We start from the raw sequence: 20,024 nt of genomic DNA, 5'->3' as shown, positions 1-20,024 counted from the left end.
CCATCTTAAACCAGTCACATAAATCATCAGCATTTATTTCCTGGGCCGTAGGTGTCACTTATCTTGGTAGAAGGGGTGAAGGGTTGATCAGAGAGTTTTGAGCACAAACCCCTTCTGTAGGAATGGATCTGTGAAGCTCCAGGAGGGAACTCAGAGCTGCAGAGACGGTCAAAGAGTTTAGTTTACAATAGCCTCCCCCACACGGAAGAAGTGAATTGTCAGCTCCTTCCCTCTCTGCTGAAAAAGGTTTAACATTTTTAAAAAGTTTAAAAGTGCTCTTTAAAAAAGGGGTAAGAAGGTCTTGACCCAGAGGCCAGGGTTGGAGGAGAGAGGGCAGAGCTGGGATGTGGTCCCTGCCCAGGCTGCTCACCCAGGTGGGCAGGACCAGCTCCTGAGTCCTGGCGCCCACTGAATAAATAACATCCTGTGGTGACAGTGTCTTGAAAGTGTCCCCAGGCGCAGTGAGGAGGTGGTAGGAGCATGGAGCCTGGGGGTGTGGGCAGAGAGCTTTCCCAGGGTAGGGGCCATGGGAGCCCCTGGGGGCTGCCTTTCAGTCTGGCCTGGCTTGCCTGGAACACACTGCTCAGAAGAGGCTGCTGGGCCAGTGCCAGGGCTCCCCGTCCACAGCGTGTCTCTCTTCCAGCCTCCTTGGGCAAGGTCACATTCAAGATGAGGTGGTCCCATCGCTGCTCTCAGGCTGGTTGCTAGCTTCCTTGTCTGGGGTGCCCACCTCCGCCTGTCCTTCTGCAGGGGAGAGAGAGGAGCGTATACATGGAGGGAAAGCGTTAGGAGAAGGTCTAGAAGGACCTGACCGAAGTGGCAACAGTGGTAAGCCCTGGGGGAGCTGGACAGGAGCTGGATTAGGGGTGGGGGTGGCCAAAGGGAACTTTGTAACACTTTGATTTCTACAAAGAAAATTCATGCACTACTACTAGTATAATTAAGGTCAAGTAAGGGCCAGGATTGTGGGTGGACGCTGACAGCATCAGGTGAAGGGCTGTTGAGGGTCAGGATATATGTGTGGGTTCTGCAGAGGGAGAGGGCAGTGCGGAGTCCCAGCATGTCCCAGTGCTCAGCAGATAACAGTTTTTGTAAGACAGCAAAGGGCACCGGACTAGGCTAGCTTAGGGGAGCACTGGGAGTGGCCTACAGCAGAGGAAGGGCCCATGGCTGTCCTGTGTCCTCACCAGACCAAACATACACCTCCCTCTGTGGCCTGTGTCTTTGCATCCTTAGGCTAAGCCCTTCACGTGACTAAGGAGAAACCACCCTGCACCCAGCTCCAGAGGCTGCACACAGGCACATACTTTCTATGCAAGTCCACACAGCAGCCTGGAAATGTGATGAGCGTCACATTATGGTACAGATGAGAAAACCAATGCTCAGAGAGGTGAACTGATTTGCCTGAGATCACGTGGTGGAGGGAGCAGTGTCCCTGCCACTAAAGCAGCATCCTCCGGGGTTTATTCAGATCTGTTATGGAAGCCGCCTCCTTCTGCCCTAGCAGCCGTCACCGGAAGTGGGTGTTAGTGGTAGCGAGTGGTGTGGGCAGAACTTGGACACCTGCTCTCCACCCCCAGGGTACCTCCTATCCTGGGGCAGTGCCTGTAGCAAAGACTTGATCCTAGAGGGCCCTTCTGGACCACAAGTAGCCCGACAAATTAGACTGCACTTCGGGCAAATTTCCTTTCTGGCCCTGAGCCTCCCGGCCTGGTGAGCAGGAACAGCCTCGTTAGATTCCCGAGGAACTGCCACTCTGCCATTTCCTTGCTGTGGGACTTGACAATTTAATTAATTTCTTTGAGCCTCTGCTTCCTGATCTATGAAGTGAGGATGGTGACACTTCTGTCCCTTTGTGGTCATCTGGCACATGGGAACAGCTTAGCCAGGGGTTAGGTTTCCTCTGAGCCCGTCCCAGTTCTCTCCTGGCATGGAGAAAAGGTCCCCAAGCACCTTCCTCTCCAAGCAGCACCCCTGGGACTCATTTAGGGCAGAGCGTGATTCAGAAAGTTCACGGTCACATACACCAAGCAGTGCGTTCATATTCCTTCATGCCTTGCTGACTGTTTATCTCTCACTGTTAGGCCAAGTAAGGAAATACTTGTGCTCCCCACGTAAGGAAATATCAGAGGACAAAGCTGTGCACACAGTGTGCTTGGGGAGCGTTAAGACACAGGATCTGGGGAGGCCTGGCACCTGTCCTTCAGGACAGCCTAAGGCCATGCTCTCTCCCCTGCCCTGGCTGTGCACCCGTCTCCCAAGCTTTAATTTAAGCAAACAGATGCTCCGGGACCTTATCCAGGGTCTGCAGGGTCAGAATCTGTATTCTCTGTATCCCACTCCCTTGGTGAGTCTGCTGGACTGAGCCCGACTTGCAGAACTGCCGATGGAAACTGCTCCTGGAAGGGCCTACTGGAAGGCCCCTCAGCCAGTCACATGGCCTGCACTCCACCGCCTTGCAGTGAGCACTACACCTTCCTCGGGTCCCCTTTTAAACTGTCAGTCACCCTGGCAGGCAAAGACTGGGACACTGGGACACCTCAGGGGTTTTGACTCGGACGGGGTAACAGGCGTTGGAGGGCCTGGGTACGTGGATGAGTGGCTCCAGCTGAAGTTGAAGGAGACAGAAAACAGTTCACCAGAGCAGACTCAGAAGCCCTGGCAGCAGGCCCATCCTGGCAGCTGGACGTGCTGGTCAGTGAACAGCCACTGACTAGGCACCGATACCGTGTGCCCAACGCTGCCAGGCACCGACGGCACAGGACGCGGATCCCCGGCGGGAGGAGCTCCTGGCCTAATGGAGGGGCACTGCGCTACGTGGGACGGTGGTGGCGCCCGGAGAAGAGGCGCCTCCTCCTGCCTGAGAGGGGGTGGTCAGAGAGGGCCTCTCAGCAGAGCTGTGTGGGTCTCTTAAGAAAGAGGAAAAGCGAGCCAGGCAAGGGAAGGAAGAACCAGACGGAGGGAGCAGTGTATGACGGCCCATCAGGAACCTTCAAGAAACATAAGTACCTTCCTCGGGCTGGATCAGAGGCACGGGGAGAAAGATGGGAATAGAGGCTGGAGGTGAGCTGGGTGAGACCCGGGGAGGCTCCCATGGCTGGTGAGGCGTTTAGGCCACAGGCCAAGGGAAGGCTGACAGACCCCTGAGAGGGAAGGTGCAGGGATGGAAGGTGGGGTTCCTCAGGCAGGGTGCTAGAGGCAGTCAAGTTCTCATTCTAACTACATTAACTTGCTGGGCAACCCTGAGCAAGCCATCCAACTTCTCTGGTCCTGCCTGTCCAACTATACTGGGAGAAGAGTGGGCCAAGCCCCCAGACCAAAAATAGGTCATTTTTGGCCAGCAAGGGCCAAGGGCTTTGGACTGGGGGACTTCACAGGGAAAACAGGGTCGTGGCCCTCCAAGGACATCTCATGGGGGAGACACAGAGAGCCCGACAGTGCAGCATGCTGTGGGAAGCAATGTGACGGACTGACATGGCCTCTGTGTGCTGTGGGGACAGGGACAGGGACTGACATGGCCTCTGTGTGCTGTGGGGACAGCAGAGCAGTGGGACCAGAGAAGGCTCTTGAAGGAAGGTCCCAGAGTTGACCAGTTAGCTGAACAGAGTCCACTGGAAGGATGGAGGGAGGAGGGTGACCCGGGCACTATGTTGGGTGGCGGTGTGATTTCCTCCATTCACTCATTCCACCTGTGGTTTCCAAGCACCTGCTATGTGCCAGCAGCACAGAAGGCCCTGCTCTCCGGAAGCTCATTCTAAACACATGAGACCTTATCAGAGTGGTGAGGGTCATGGGCTTGGGGAGGGATGACTGGGCTGTCAGGGAAGGCCCCTCTGAGCACCTGGTATCTGACCTTTGGCCTAAGGCAGAGGAGACAACAGCCACAGGACTGGGTGGGGCTGTTCTAGCAGAGGAAATGGCCAGAGATGAAAGGCCCTGAAGGGCGCAGACCTGCACCTTGACAGAAATAGACCAAAGGTGTGAGTGGAGGGCAGACAAGGAGGGGAGGGGCAGCACCCGCTGAGGTCTGAGAGGCAGGGCAGGGCCTGGGCCCACAGTAGAGCACAGGGACGAGTTCAGCTCCACTTGGTAGGTTGCCACTGGGGTATGTGAGGGCAGAAGCAGGATGGGGCAGAAGGCTGGCAGCTGGACTGCAGGAGGACTGGGGTGGGAGGCGGGGAAGAGACTGCTGCAGTACTGAGTGGCCTCAGCCAGGTGGTGGCTGTGGGGATGGAGAGAAGCAGAGGGGCTGGGGAGGGTCCTGGAGGAGAACTGAGGACTAGTGGATGGACTGGGAGGCTTAGGGAAAGGGGGGGCCCGAGGGTCCTCATGGCGTGAAATGCTGCACCCTTCAGCCTAGAGACTGGCTGGACTCTGCCAGGAACCATGGACTGGGGCCTGATTTAAAAGCAGTACTTTTCCCTGAGAAAGAGTGGGCAGGCTAGGACTCAGAGGCCAGCCCCTGAGCCCAGAAGAGGGTCGCTCACATGAGGGTTCTGACCTGCCCCCTCGAGGGCTAGCTCGCCCATGTCGCCAGCCAGCTTCCGCACGCTCACGGCCTCGGAGTCTCCCTGGATGTCAGGGACCGCGTTCCGACGGCCTGTCCGGTCACAGGAGATGAAGTCCGAGTAGGAGGACTCGACTTCCATCACGCCTGTCGCATCGCTTTTCAAGCCTGTGGGGACAAGAGCAGGAGGGCAGACGTGAAGCCTCTGCATACTGCAGGAAAAGCCTCAGCTCTGGGCCCCAGCACTGATGTTTTCCGACAAAATCACAGTTATTGACTTGATCACTGAAGACAAAGCAGAAAGCACAGAAAAGTACAAAGAACAAAATAATTCATCCGTAATTTTGTACCCCGCAAAATCACCACCATTTTAAAGAACACCCTTTATCTTTAAGTTAATGATAACCATCTACATGTTTATCCATCTAGACATTTATCCACATCACCTGCCAGGCACTGGCTAGGTGCCACAGATGCAGCAATGAACAAGTCAGCCGCAGTCCCTGCTCTCAGGGAGCTTACAGTCTACTGGGGAATTTAGGGTAATTACCTAATACTTAAGTAATTATGCAGTGTTCAGGGCTTCCAGGGGGGAAGGCAGGGTGCTGGAGTGACTACCAGGGCCTGACCCAGGCCAGGAGTCAGGAAGTGACATTTCACCTGAGATCAAGGAGGAATAGGCATTAGACAAGGACTGAGGGGAAGAGCAGGTGTGAAGGCTCTGAGGAGCGAAGGGCACGGTGGGCTGCAGTGTGCGGGAGACGGGCTGAAACTCTGAGGACGCTGCTGAGCTGGGCAGGGGCCCCATTACACCTCGTGAAGGATCAGATCAGCATTTTCAAAGATGACTCTGCCACCTGGGGTTGAGCAGGGCCCGGAAGGGGGCCAGCAATGGGGGCTCCTGCACAAGTTCAGGTGTGAGACGCTGGTGGGTGGACCAAGGAGGTGGTGATAGACAGGTTCTGGATGTCATTTGGAGGAAGGATCAACAGGACTTGGTGTCTGACTGATGCGAAAGTGAGATTTCTGACATAAACAAGCAGGTGAATAGCAGTGTGGTTTATGAGATGGGGAGTGAAGGCGGGGTGGAGATTGAGTTCATTTGGTCACGTTATCCTTGAGATGCCTGTGAGCGCCCCCTGCCCCCCAGGCAGAGGTAGAGTAGGTACACAGTTAGGGAGCTGGAGCTCAGAAGAGATGGGGGATGGGATGGGGAGGAGAGGCAGGAATTGAGGAGTTATTGCTACAGAGATGGTGATTAACAGCCCTGAAGGCTGATTTTACAGCCGAGAGAGAGAAGAGAACCACATATACAAATAAGAGCCATATACATGTAAATAATTATTTGGAGATCAAGTTATTTTATAGCTTACCCTGGAACAAGTCATTAAGGGATCTCTCTAGATGATATTTGTACACATGTACTTGGATGTACCATGATTTATTTCACTGGTTCCATGAAAATGAACATGGAGGTGATTTTCAACTTTCCACCATTAGACACAGCACGAGGTCTTTATATAAATATTTGTGCCTATCTCTAGTTATTTCCTTAGAGCATATTCCTAGAGGTAGAATCGCTGAGCTAAAGGGAAATGGGGAAATAAATTTTAAGACATTGATTTGACACATTTCCAAGCTGCCCTCCTGAATGGCATAGTGTGGTGTTTATAATTTTAAAAAATTAGGAAATAAAACATATAAATTCAGTTCTGTTCCTGTTTATGTTCCCACCAGCAGCCCATGAGATTGTCCATTTATCTGCACCCTTGTCAACAATGGTTATTACTATCATGTACTTTTTTTAAAAGGCTAATCTGCTAGGGCAATACAAACACCTCTCTTTAAGTACCTATGATTTTCTCAAGGCAATCAAATCACACAGTCACCACATGGACTCTGGCCACTTGGCAGACCCTGAGTTAGGAAGCGGGAGAGGGGGAGGTCTAAGCCACTGGCTGGCTGTCGAAGTTCTCAGTCCTCCCGGGTGAGATGGGCCCAGCAATTCCCAGTTCTAGACACACGCATGCAATTCCAATGCTCTCTGTCGTGTGTGGATGTTTACTGCAGTCAGTGATAGGGAAGCTCCCAAGTGTCCCTCAGAAGGCCAGGCATTACATGAGCTATAAAGTTATTCATGAAAAAGAGCTGCACCAGATGGATGTGTACTGGCACGGCAAAGTGTCTCAGTTAATTGAAAAATGCAGGTTGCAAAACACCACCTTAAAGAAAACCCAGTTGCTATGGGGAAAGACATCACATAAAAGGAAAAAACCTTGCCGAGTATGGTTCTTTGCGACTAAGGGGAACTTTCACTTCTAAGATTATATGTTTATAATGCTAGGAGTTTTTATAAGCCCAAGTGATTGTGCAATGCTTTCAGAAAGTAACTGACATTGGCAGGAAGTGCACGGAAAGCACCCAGGGTGGGGCTCAGTAAGTGCTCTGTGCTGTGTGTGTGTCGGGGCGGGGGGTGGTGGTGAAAGGAAGAGAGGCTGGCTAGTATGAAGGGCTGGACCCTCGTCTCCCTACGACACCGAGCCCAGAAGAGACACCTAAAGAATAAATTAGGGGCACTCAAAGATCAGACAAGGGAGACAGGGAGGTGTCCTGTAGTAGAAAGAGAAAAGAACAAGAGACATGACCTTGTGTTATGAACTTGGCTCTGGTCTCACCAGACTTGGAGCAAGACTCCCTTTCTGGGCCTCCATTACCCCGTCTATAAAACAGAATAAAAGCGGGGCCAGAATTCTAAGGCCATCCCTCCCAGCTCCAGCAGAGGGCGCACCCAGACTATTTTTCTTAGCTGCCTTGAGAGAAAGTTGCCCTAGTTATGCTTTGGCTCCTCCTTGGCAAAAACAAAAACAAAACAAAACAAAACAAAAAAACTCTCTGAAGTCCCAGAGGTGGTTCTTCTGTAGGTCACAGAAGTTTCACTCCTACACTCTCCCTCTGGGGAAACTGCTCAAAGCTTCATAACAGGGGAATAGCCTGTTGCAGTAACAGTAGTAACACAAAATAAAAATGATGACAGTTCTAACAATAATGGTAAAGGCAACATTTATAGTAATGTTTTCTATACCTCACTGACTAAATTGACACGATAGCCTCTGAGGTCAGCAGGGTGAGTTTATAACCATGACTTAGGAAGGTCTCAGGAGGACCCACACATGCTGGTGGGAGGGGAGCGAGCCTGGGCAGGCCACACCAGCTCCCCGAGCCCCGTCTCCTCAGCCCTTGTCCTCCAACCAGAATGTTGGCTCCAAGGGAAATGGTGTTTGTTTCTGTCTGGATTTCCACCAGGCCAGACTGAAAGGCCTAACTAATCCTGGCAGCTGGAACACATGCTCTGGCTGCTCCATCCTCAGATACTCAACCAGGGCCTGGCAGAGAGTAGGTGCTCAATAAACACAGTCAAATTAAATTTGAATTGTCTGCCTGCCTGCCTTCTCTCCATCCCTCTTTCCCTGTCTGTGGGGATGACTAGCCCTTGTTGGGGCTGGTGGAAAGGCCTCCGTCCACTGTAGACGGCTGTGCTGATGTTCTGACCCGGGATTCCTAGCAACTGACACTGTGGCATAGAGTTAAAGGCTCTATCTACAAGACTAGCTTCCTGCTGGAACAGACACCCCGGGGCTTTGGACCCTGCCCTTGTCTGGCTGATCTTACTTACAAGCTGCCCAGGGCAGAAAGCTAGCTTTCCTGGCTCAGAGAGGGAAGTGTGCCAAGCTCAGAGCCCCATCCTGGAAGATGCTAACTGAGGCCAATGAGGTCCCGATGCCCCATCCCCATCCCCCCGGAGAAGAGCAATTCCAAAGATGGGTCTGGGGCTGTGTGTCTGGGGGATTCCCTGACACAGGGCACAAGCACACAATTTCATTTTTCTTCAGTATTTGTATTCTTCCCTCACTCTCTCCTCACAAAAGTCAACAGCAAATGGGGAAATAAAATAAAGAAACAGAGTTGGAAGCTGCACCAGAAAGTGGTCATTCTCAGACTGTTAATGAGAGTGTAAATGCCAGGACCTCTCTAAGGAACAACTTGACAAGACGCACCAAGAACTTCAACTTTACTCATATCCTTGAGCCACTAAATCAGCTTAAAATACTTCATTCTAGTAAGGTAATCCACATTGTGCATGAGGATACCTGTTCAAAGATGTTCATTATTAATAATCAAAAACTAAAGACACCAAAATGAGCACCTAAATGAACATGTCAAAAGCCCTAAAGGGACAATAGAGAAATATATACATATTTGTCTAATTTATATCCAAATGAAAATACCATTCAGGTATTAAAATGTCTGTGAATGTTTTAAGAGATGGGGGGGGAAATGTTCATACATAGATGGTTAAATGAAGAAGATCTCAATGATGTAACCATATACCAGTATTATTTAATTAAATTATGAATAATTTTAAAACTTTTTTGTATTTTCTAATTTTTTTTAATAGGAAAAGCATTCACTTTATTTATAAATTATTTCCCTTTTTGAATATGTGTGCATATGGTATGAAACTCGAAAGGTACGAAAGGAAAGTAATTGCTCAGGGACCTCCTTGGATTCAGACACCCTCCCCAAGCCATGCACTTCCTTGCATCCTTCCAGGATGGTCCAGGCAACATACATACTCCCTTCAGCCCTCCCTTCCTTCTTTCTGGTTTTTAAAAATTTAAAACAAAAAATTGCTTTTCATCTTTTTTTTCCCCCCACTTAAAAGTACATCCTGGAAAACAATTCGAGATCACCCTGAAGTCACCGAAGTCACTGTATAAAAACTCTAGAAACAAACCCAAAGTCCTTATACTGCAAAATAAATCTACTTTCTTTTTAAACTGGCAGCATGGCATTCTGTTGTCTCACTGCTGTAGACCGATTTAATTATTTCCCAATTGATGAACTTCAGAGTTGTTCCTGTAAAAGCAGAACTGCCACATTAAAGGATATGTGAATTTTTTTTTAACTGAATAGATGGGGCCAAATTTTCCTCCACAGAGGGTACTCCCATCGGGCATATGTGAGGAGCGCTCTGTTTCACCAGTTTCACCAGCGCTGTCTTCCCCCCCGCCCCTCAGTCTGAAAGATGACAACAGTACCTGGCTGTTTCAGCTTATACTGCTCCTGTGTGGGAAACTGAGTTTCTTTCCACGTGTACTTCCTTTTCTGCACACTGTTTCTTCAACTCCTGATGCCCATTTTTTTCCTAGTGGATTGCAGCCCTTTTTCTTACTGATTTTTTGGAGTTCTTTATATACTAAGACAATTGGTGTTTCACCTTAAGAGGCATTACATGTAGTTTTTACTTGTTATTTGTTCTGTTTTTGACATTTCTCCATGCACACATTTTTTTCTATTTATGGAGTCATATAGATATTTTATTTTATGATTTCTGGACTCTGGATTATACTTAGAAATAAATGTCTTCCCCACTGTCAGATTAGTAAAGAATTCTCCCTTATTTCTTATACTTTCATGGCTTTATTTTTCATACTTAAATCTTTGATTGATCTGGAATTCATCTGCATCAGGTATGAGTTAGAGATCTACCTTAATTTTTTCCACTTATCTCAAAACTGTCTGTGGAATCATCAGACTGAAAGGGCTTCCCGAGCTCAGCCAGACAAGCCTCTCATTAACAGCTTGGGAAACCGAGGTTCAGAAAGGGAAAAGTGACTTGCCCTAAGTTCCTGATTCAGTGATCCAACCTCCTGGTCCAGAGCTCTTTCTCCCACACCTCCCTGCACTCCTGGGAGCCCCCAGTGACATGACACATCTCTGAGGGGGTGGTGTGTTTGGTAGGTGCCCAGTGCTGGCATGCAGCCCAGTGTCCCTGTTTACTAGCTCGGAGACCTTGGACAACTCCTTTCACTCTTCTGGATCCCAGTTTCCTCCTTAGCAACACAGAGAGAAAATAACACCCTGCTGCTCAGGGGCTGTTGTGAAGCCAATGAGACAACGCGCACGTAAAGAGTCTGATAGGATGTGTGGAAGGTAAGAGGAATTAATAAGTCATTACTGCGGTCCAGTTTCACTGCAAGACTATCAGTAAAAGTATCTTTGTGGCGTTTTCTTTCAACTCCTTTGTTTTCACTCTATGTTTAGTGATGCACAGAGGGCAAAACCATCACTTTCTGCTTTTATGCTTTACGGAGCTGAGCAGAACATGGTGCCCTGGCTGGCACATGTATTGCTATATCCGAAAGGCCGAGCTCATAGTTGAATTGAAGCTCAATGGATATTTCATGAATGAGTGAATAGCAGAAGATGGTCTAGATCCAGGGTAGAAAGAGTGCAGGGTGTGCAGCCCTGCACTGCAACAGCAGCCAAAGGTCTGGCTTCATCTCCTTGCAGCAAGGTGACCTCCGATGGGTCTCTCCCTCTCTCCCAGCTTCCTTCCCCCATCTGAATAATGAAGGTTGAAATAATGATCTCTAAGTCTCTTCCATTCCTGACATTTCTGTATTTCTTTCATTCATTCAGTGTTTACTGAGCACTTTTTATATGCTAAGGCACTGTGCCACGTATGGGGTATACACTGGGGACTAAAAAAATACAACATGATAAAGAGGAAAAGGCACTGAACAGGTAAATGAATCCATCATCACAGATTGTTGTAAATGCTGTGGAAGAAGAGAACAGGGTTCTCTGTGGATGGATGGCTCAGTTAAAGGTTGTATAATCAGGGAAGGCCTCCTAAGGCTGTGACCTTGTCCTGAGAGCTGTAGAAATGTTAGCGGGTGATCCTGGCAGAGTCAACCACAGCCAATCTGGGTCTACAGTGATGTAGCATTTCCTATCTCAGCTGGAGCCCTATGGGATGCTCAAGAGTGATGCTCTTTTGCCTTTCCTCATCTTCGAGAGGCTTGGGGAGCCTTCCTGGGATGAGGCATTTGACCCCAAAGGCCCAGGAGGGAAAGGAAGAGCCCTTGTGCGCCCAGACCCTGGCGGCCCCGGGGTCAGAGGCTGCACTCTGGCAGGTGCTCCCTCTGGGCACTGCTGGGTTCCCCGTGGGAAGCCGTCTCTCCCTTTGGTTTCTCATTCTCCCCCCCGCTCTGTAGAGTGAAGAGGCCCCAGGCTCCGCCAAGAGCTACACGGTCTGTTCCAAGTCTGCAGCTATTGGTCCTTGATGCTCAGGCACATTCCATTACAGCTCCAAATTGTTTCCCAAATATACCAGAAAGGTCATTTCCTGTTATTTTTCTCTTTTTTAAAAATTAAATATTTGCAGAGACCGTACAAATACGAAAGCAGACCATTTTGCAGTGGACACAGCACAGAGTGGGACTTGGTCCCCTGGGAGAGGCCTCCTCCGGGGTGGGGAAAATGCTTTCTAAGGCTTCTCTGAGGGAAGAAAGGGCTGTGGAAACCCGATAAATACCAGGGCCTCCTGAGCTGGCATTCCTCAAGTTCAGAGGGAGCGGCTTTCCACTGTGATGGACAGCCAGAGCCAGAGTCACTGAGGCCAGCAAAAAGACAGGGCCCCAAACTGAGCACACTCCCAGAACCTGGGAAAGGGCAGGTCAGCTGGTTCTAGCCACGTGCAGCCTGCTGGCCACTGGCCCCAAACTCTGTCTAGTGCCTGAGGGACACACACAGAGTGGAGTCGCCAGAAAGGAGCCGGCACCCATTCAAAGAGCCCCCAGTGAGGCAGCGGGCGGGGCCTCCGGCCTCTGCACCCCGAGGGCCACAGCCTTGCAGCCCCCGGGGGCCAGGGGAGGAGAGGCCTGCTTCGGGTGGAGGCCGCATGGTGAGGAGGAAAGGGCAGGGTGCTGGAGTCACACGAGGTCCCCATGGGTACCCTTCTCAGATCATGCCCCTCCAGGGGCCTCCCTCCAACCTGTCAGGCCACTTCTCAACCTCCTCCACGCAGGTGCCTCCTCTGTGAGAGGCCTTTGTGTTAGAGGCCCTCCGGCCCCAGGACCAGGCCTGAGTTCTCTTCTCTATGTGACCTAGGGGTTCTCACCCTTTCCCTTAACAGTCTGTGCCAAGGACTCCCAAAGAGCCCCAGGCCTCTCTTAACAGCTCTAGATTTGCAGTCTAACTGCCTGCTTCTCCTGGCCCTGGGACAACTCCCCAGCATTTCAGGATTCAAGCGTGCAGCCACAAGCACGCTCCCTCCAGCCTTCCTCAGCTCAAGATGCTCAGGCTGCGGCCAGCCTGGGTGGATGGAGGCTCCTCCTTCTTCACTCATGTCCAGTCTGTCACCAAGTCCTGTCTTTTCTACTTGCAAAACAGGTCCTGAATTTGCTCCCTGTCTCCTCCAAGCCCCCACCTGGTAGCTATCATTTCTCAGCGGCACCTCACCCCCACCGTGGTGCCTCCTCACCACCTCCCTGCTCCCCACTTGCCCTCAGTCCAAGTCTGTTCTGCACAAAGGCCACGGGGATATCTGCAAATCAGACACTGGGTCATGTGATTCCCCTGCTTCATTCAATTTTCGAAGCTTTTCCACTCCAAATCTGGCAAAACCCAAACTCTTCACAGCAGCCCCTGACGTCCTGCACTGATCTGGCCCTGCCTTCCTCTGTGACCTTTTGTCTCATTTCCATTTTCTTCTTGGCCCATTTTGGTCCTTAGTTCCTCAAAGCAGCTCTTCCTGACTTTGGGGCCTTAATGAGACTGTTTACTCTGTCTGAAACATTCTCTGTCACTCTGCTCTTTACAGAGCCTCTCAAGTGGATTCCCAGCCCTGCCTTTTCAAATTCCCTGGTTCTGAGACCCTGACACGGGGCACCCTGCGGGTTGTGAGGCCTCCAGAGTCCCTGTGCCCGCAACTCCGGCATGTCTGGAAGGCCCAGCTGAGCGCCTGGAGTCTAGTGCAGTGTGGTGAGCACAGCAAGGGCCTGGGGTCGCTCAGATTCTGCTCCTAGGGCTGGGTACCTCACTGACCACAGACTCCTCTTCTGTAAAGTGGGTGTGGAGCAACTGCTTGGAAAGGTGTCGTGGGGAATAATCCGAGCCAGCACGTCAGACCACTAAGCATCTTACAGGCATTATCTCACTGGATCTTACAGCAACTCTCTGGGGGAGAGAGCAACATGAACTCTGTCCTACAGAAGAGGAGGCTGAGGCACGGAGCGGCTAAGTACTTGCCCAAGTCATACACCTGCCGAGTGTGGCACAAGACTGAGCCTGTGCCATGGGGCCAGGAAGCATGGAACGAACTAGCATCACGCCTGGCACACAGTAAGGGTTTGTTAGAAACTGTCCAATCCCTTGTTCTCCACTTTTTCTCCTCTGTCCGCAACTTCAAAGTAAGGCATTTCTGAAGGAAGGACAAGCAAGCACCAAGTCCCAGGAAAACATTCTACAACACGGACCAAGCCGTATGCCTAGGCGTGTTCTACTCACACTGAAGGAACAGTCTACTTAGAATTTTCAGCTGGAGTTCTAAAGTCTTCAGAATCTTTTCAGTGATGTTGGATTGAGTCTCTGGATTCTGCCACCAAAACAGTTATTTGGGGGGTACACATCTTAAGATCTCCCCATGTGGCAGGGCAGTGTTTGCACTTTACGGAGGGCTGGGGCTGGGAATTGGGACAATGACACAAACTCTTCAATCCATGGAAGTCTGTGCTCCTGTGGGGTCTTTGGAAAGGGGCCGAACAGACCCAAAAAATTACTGCTTGGGAACCAGGCTCACTGAGTCTCCCCGGGCCTTCTGTTATTCACACATCATGTAAACTTGGTGAGGGCTCAGCTAAAACACAAGGTCCCCAGAAGCTGGCAGGCAGTCTTGGTCAAAACGTGGAGGGAGGGCAGGAAGGGAAAGTGAGGTCACGTCCCAGCAGGTTGGCCAAAGGTCCAGGACCTGGACCAAGCTCTAGCTCTGCTGATGTCAAGCTGGACACCTCTGGGCAAGGTTCCTCCCCCTCAAACTTGGGGTCTCAAGTGTGGCACGACAGGGTAAGTTGGGCATCTCTTGGCTATTTTTTTCTTTGAAGTATAGTTGATTTACAATGTTGTGTTAGTTTCTGGTGTACAGCACAGTGACTCAGTTATACATATGCCCCAAATCCACTGTGGAGAATGAAAAGAAACAACATACTATCTCTATAATATTAATTCATTCGTCTATTCATTCAGCGAAGTTTTACTGATTACTCAGTGTGTACCAGGCTTGGCTAGATGCCAGAGACACAAAATAGTAAGACACCAGGTGCCCTGGAGGGACATGCAAGGTCTAGCTAGGGAGGGCGACTCATATACCCACAGTTCTTAACCAGTGGTTGGGGGGTGGGGGTGCATATATCGGAACCCCAGAATCTCTGGGGAACAGGTTCAAACTCTACCTTTCACCTCCCCTCAGGGATTCTAACAATCTAGCCGGTGATCACTGCCCTGACCAGCCTCTGTTACAGATGAGACAGTGTCACAGCCCACACAGGTGACGAAAAAGAAGAGTTTAGGGACCACTTCTGTATATAATCTTAAAACTTTAAGAATCTTTAAAAAGCTTGGTCGTTAAGAGCTGCAACAAGAAGATGTCTAAGGCAGGGTGTGGGCTCAGGGGTCCAGTTATTACACACGGTCATGCTAACAAACAGAATAAACATCAGGGGCAAAAGTGATGGGGAGAAAACTAAAGCAGGGCAAGGAGATGAGATTTTTCTATGAGTGGAACCAGTTAGTGACTGAACCAGGCCTTGAACCTGAGTTTCTCCCCTCCTGATTCTGCGCACATCCTTTAGGATGGTGCCTTCTAGTGATGGGTTTGTCTTGGTGTGGATGAGATGCATCTGCCTCATCTCCATCAGAGAACTGTTCTGTACCAAACTCCCTGGCCCTTGGGCTTGTCTCAGGGCCAACAGCTCTACCCACCTGGGTCAAAGGCCCCGCGCTGTAATAATGGGGAGAAGGAGCTTTCAGAGTGACTGACGAGAAGCTACCACAGTGCCGGCGGCACAGTGATTAAGAAATGTTTTCTAAAAAAACGAATGAATGGATGAGTCAGGAGAGATACTCAAGGGATCTGCTAATGTAAAACAGTTCGAGAGAGCATGCATTTGTACATCTGCCGAGTGCCTGACAGGGTCCTGTCTCCTGAACTTCAATGAGTGACCGGCCTGTACACGAGTGCCTTTCACTTGACCACTACAGCCCGGCAGAGAGGGACACCAAGCCAGGGATTCAGACGACAGAAAAAAGATTGCGTGCTGAACTCCCACGGGTCCTGATGCCAGTGGAGAATCGGCCCCAGGAAACCATCACCGGTTACAGTCGCTTGCTGAGAAGAGCCTACCTGACAGGTGACGCTGACAAGGGGAAATTACTCAGAAGAAAACTTGCCTCTTGCCTATGTCAACCCTAAATTTGAGCATATCAAAGCCATGCTTGTAGCTTCTTGGCTAATAAAGCCATTTAAAAAATACATTAGAGTCAAATTTCATTTGTCTCATTATTCCTCAGGGAATGACTCACTCCAGATCACAAGATTCCCACACTGTCACTCCTCTAAATCCCAATTCCTTATCTGAAGGCAGAAAGCAGCTTAGTGGTTGCCTAGGACTGGGGAGGGGGTGGGCTGGGAGGGTGATGAGTTAAGGGTGCGGGGTTTCTCTGGGGGATAATGAAAATGTTCTGAACCTGATCATGGAGACAGGTGCACAACTCTGAATATACCGAACACCACTGAATTGTATACTTTAAATGCATGAATTGTGAGGTAGGTGAATTATATCTCAATAAAGCTGTGAAAAAAACTCTTTTATCTCAATTATAATGGAGAGAAATTCTTCCCAGGTATTGCACTAGTGCATTAGTGTATTACCCAGTAATCTTAATGACTTAAGATCACTGCTGCATGCAGTTTTTCATATCTGGCATAACATGGCAATGTTCTCAGTGTCATTAGATACAGGGCAGTTTGCCCTCCAATAAACAGCCCCACATTTTTTCTGCTTACTTAATTTTTTTCTAAAAATGCCCTTTACTTTCACCATTAAGCTCTGTGGTTAGTCTCATATGCCTTGGCCATGTATCACTTACTGACTTACTGGCTGTGTGATCTCTGGTGAGTCATGAGATCACTTGGTGCCTTGGTTTCTCCATTTGTAAAATAACAATACCAACCTCACAGAGGGTGTGGGGACTGAATAAGACAGAGTATAGAAAGCACTTAATGCTGTTGGTGGCGGTGGTAAGCCAGACTGACACTTAGCTACCAACACTATTCTCACTTGTCAGTGTAGCTGCTGGAGCAGCCCTTCCGAGTTACAGACTCAGAAATCAGAAAACCCATATAGTGTGTTCAGTGAGATGTAACAGGGGCTGGGGGTGCAATTTCATGATTAGACTTAGAGAATCCCATGGGATGGCACCGAGCTTCAGTTGCATTACCTAATTTGTCCCAGTTCACCCCTAAACAGAAAAACCTAGGGGCCTAGTGAGGTCACTCAAGATACCCTGGCATCTGGGAGGCTGGTGTCCCAAAGGGACACAGTGGCCCACAACTGGAGGCTCTCTCTAGAACAATGGTTCTGAAAATTCAGAGGTCACAGACACATTTGAGAGTCCAAGGAAAGCTGCAGACATCTTGCCTAGAAAAGTGTGTGTGTGTATACATACAAAACTGTACCATTGTTTATAGGGAAATCCTGAATCCCAGAAGCCAACCATAAACCCCTGGTTAAAAACCCTGTTATAGACTTCATACAGCCTGAGCATCCTCCAGGTTCAGTAGCTCTGGGCCCCAGTGCTCCCACAGCAACTAGAACAGAAGGCCCTCTGACCCAGGCCAGATAAACAGTCCTGGGAGCTGCCTGTCACATCCCAGTCACTGCAAACATCTGCGTCCAGGGGATTCCCAGCGGCACTGAATCACAACAGGACACAGGCCTGGTGGCTTGGGAAGCTACTGTAGGGCAAGGCCCAAAAGCCTTGCTGATAAGCAGCTGGGGAGTTCCAACCCCAGCGCAGCTGCCTGCCAGATGAGATTCTTGTTGTGCCAACAAAGAGGAATCTTAGGAGAGGTGCGAGAGGCAGGCCAGGCCATAAGAGGGAATTTGAAGGAGCTGGGAATCCCCCAAACTCCCAGGACTACCAGGACCTGCACGGAGAAATCAGGGCTGGAGGTTCTGCCCTACGTGCAAGGAGATGGAGCCGGAAGAGGGTGGGCGAGTTGGGGGCAGGGGAGGTGGGTGAACCATGGATCAGAGGCTGTTAAAAATTAGTGACTTATGCCAGAAACATTCAGTACCATAAAAATATGAACACGGACCCTTGGTGGCCAAACTTCCAGACAGGCCATTCATGTTCTATGAATTGCATTTTTCTTCCCACTGGAAGGGACCCGTGTCTCTCCTCACCATCGATCACTGGGCTACACTTGTTTCTTCGGGCTGGGTTTGGCTTGTTTTCACTCCTGCATTACAGTACTAGAATTCCCATAATGCGCCCTGGTCTTTATGAAAATACCTTTACCACAAACAACTGATGGACAGGAAAGCTGGCATCACGCCCAGATTTGCTAATAACTCCTGCGTATGATTCCATCTGCTCAAGTAGATGGCTGATGAAACCCATTCTCTTCCAAGCCATCAGAGGTAAACCGTCTTTCCGATGCTATAAAGAAACAGTGCAAATGGAATCATGATTGAAATTGCAGTGTGAACTGAAAAGGGCCATCTTGCCTCTTTTTCATGGGTCCCAAACTCCTCTCTAATTTCATGTGGAACCTATTTCTTTTCTTTCATCAAACGGAAATAACAGATTTAGGCAAACACTGGTGATGCTATGGTAGAGTGGTATGAACAACGTTGACTACCCACCTGGTTTAGTTTCTTTCTCCTGCTCGCATCTCTTCAGACTTTCCACTGTGGACTAATCAACGTGGAAATTCTAAGGAATCATAAGAAAAACAAAAATTAGAGCCAGACATACTATAGGGCTGTAAACTGAAACAACCTTTTGGGAATATAAGTAAATAGTATCTATTAACATATTAACTGTGCACATCCTTTGGATCAGCCAAAAATCTAGGAGTTTATACTATAAATATGTTCACATAAGTAAAAGATCAGTAAAATATATTGTGTGAAAGCAAAAAAAAAAAAAAAAAGAGGAAACAACTTAAGTGTCTGTTAATAGAAAAAGAGTTAAATTATAGTGTATCAGTATGATAAGAAACCACACAGCCATGACAAAGAATAGGGAGATTTCATTATACTTTCATGGAAAAATGTACATGTTGTTGTTGAAAGGAGTGTAAAATTGTATATGTTATCACTTTTAAGTATTTTATTATCATACTTTAAAAGTATGAACATGACTGTTAATGCTTAGGAAAAATACAGCATTTCTGTACATACACAATTTTTGTATCTACACAGAAGAAGGCAAAGAGCAAACTATAAACAGTGGCCCTTCCTGGAACTCAGAAATTGGGGGAAAGGGAATGAAAGACTTTCACTTTTTACATTAACTATTTTTGTTTTAGCTGAAAACTTTTAAGGAGGCGTACGTAACTTTCATACTCACTGCACACGCCATCTATCTAAAATTCTAAAATATCAAGAGTGAGGGCAAAAGACACTTTCAGGCAAAGATTGAGCAAGTTTACCATTCACAAAGTCCCCAGAACATTCTCCAACAGAAGAGAAACCGCACATAGTAAGTAAGTGAGATTTTTAAAATCAACAGTGAGCAAAATTAGAAAGTATATTAGTGAATTTCAGGAAGTACTGATTGGGCAAAACAAAGCTAAATGAGGAGGTAAAAGCAAATTTGACACTATTACATATTTGACAAAAATAACACTGAAGATATCACTTTATTTTTTGCAGTCAAGTGGAACAGATCTTCCAGCCTATCATATTAAAAGCTAGAAGACAATTTTTTTTAAAGCTTCATGAAAGGGGCAAAAAAGGGCAATTTATTTCCTAAGCATTTATCTTTTATTTTAAAAGGGGAAAAACTTTTTTCACTTAAAAAAAAAAAAGTCCCCATTTAAAATCCAAAAGCAAGCCTAAAGCTTTGGCCTAAAACCGCCCTCGTTAGGTGCTGTGTGGGCTGGTTCTGCGCTGCTGTTTTCTGTGGCTCTGTGCCCTTGACTGCCTTCCTCCTCCAATCCAATTAAATACACTCCCAGGCGTCTATGTCTGCTGGGAACCAAAGCCCAGCAAACCGCAGCATCTCCCCTCACAAGGCTCTTGGCCTCCAAGTGGATGCTCTGGCTTCTATACCAAATGGGTCCTGGAATCTGGAGGAGTGAAACGGATTGTTTTGTAAACTATTCTGATGGAAGGAGAAAGGAGAGGAAATGGTTTGTCCCATTGGATGAAATGAAAGAGAAAAGAGGAATAGCGTTCACAGCAAGCTCCTAGAGAGCCAGCCACGCTAAATCCGCGTCTCAGGGCTACAGGGAAGGTTTGCTCTGCCCTTCCCGGGTGGAAGGCTTTATGTTTAACTTCTGTTATTTTATTTCATTGAAATAATAATGATACCTATGTCTACAGCACTTCATATTTTACCACTTTAAGATGCCTTATATTCTTTGATCTTCACAATGACCCTG

General features: G+C 48.7%; 1 protein-coding gene across 2 annotated transcripts in view; it reads right to left on the bottom strand.

Moving 5' to 3' along the window:
• Nucleotides 1-14: 14 nt before the first annotated feature.
• Nucleotides 15-20,024, bottom strand: part of PKIG (cAMP-dependent protein kinase inhibitor gamma) — a 63,316-nt gene continuing 43,306 nt past the window's right edge. For both annotated transcript variants that reach the window (XM_072944284.1, XM_006202510.4), the window contains 3 exons: nt 18,280-18,349; nt 4,502-4,675; nt 15-744 (listed from right to left, as the gene is read on the bottom strand). In XM_072944284.1, coding sequence (XP_072800385.1) covers nt 665-744; nt 4,502-4,649 — 228 coding nt within the window. In that variant the 5' untranslated portion in view covers nt 4,650-4,675; nt 18,280-18,349 and the 3' untranslated portion in view covers nt 15-664. The remainder of the gene's footprint in view (nt 745-4,501; nt 4,676-18,279; nt 18,350-20,024) is intronic.

Source organism: Vicugna pacos, chromosome 19 (assembly GCF_048564905.1).
Source record: "Vicugna pacos chromosome 19, VicPac4, whole genome shotgun sequence".
NCBI classification, from domain to species: Eukaryota; Metazoa; Chordata; class Mammalia; order Artiodactyla; family Camelidae; genus Vicugna; species Vicugna pacos.
This window is presented reverse-complemented; position numbering and strand designations above follow the sequence as displayed.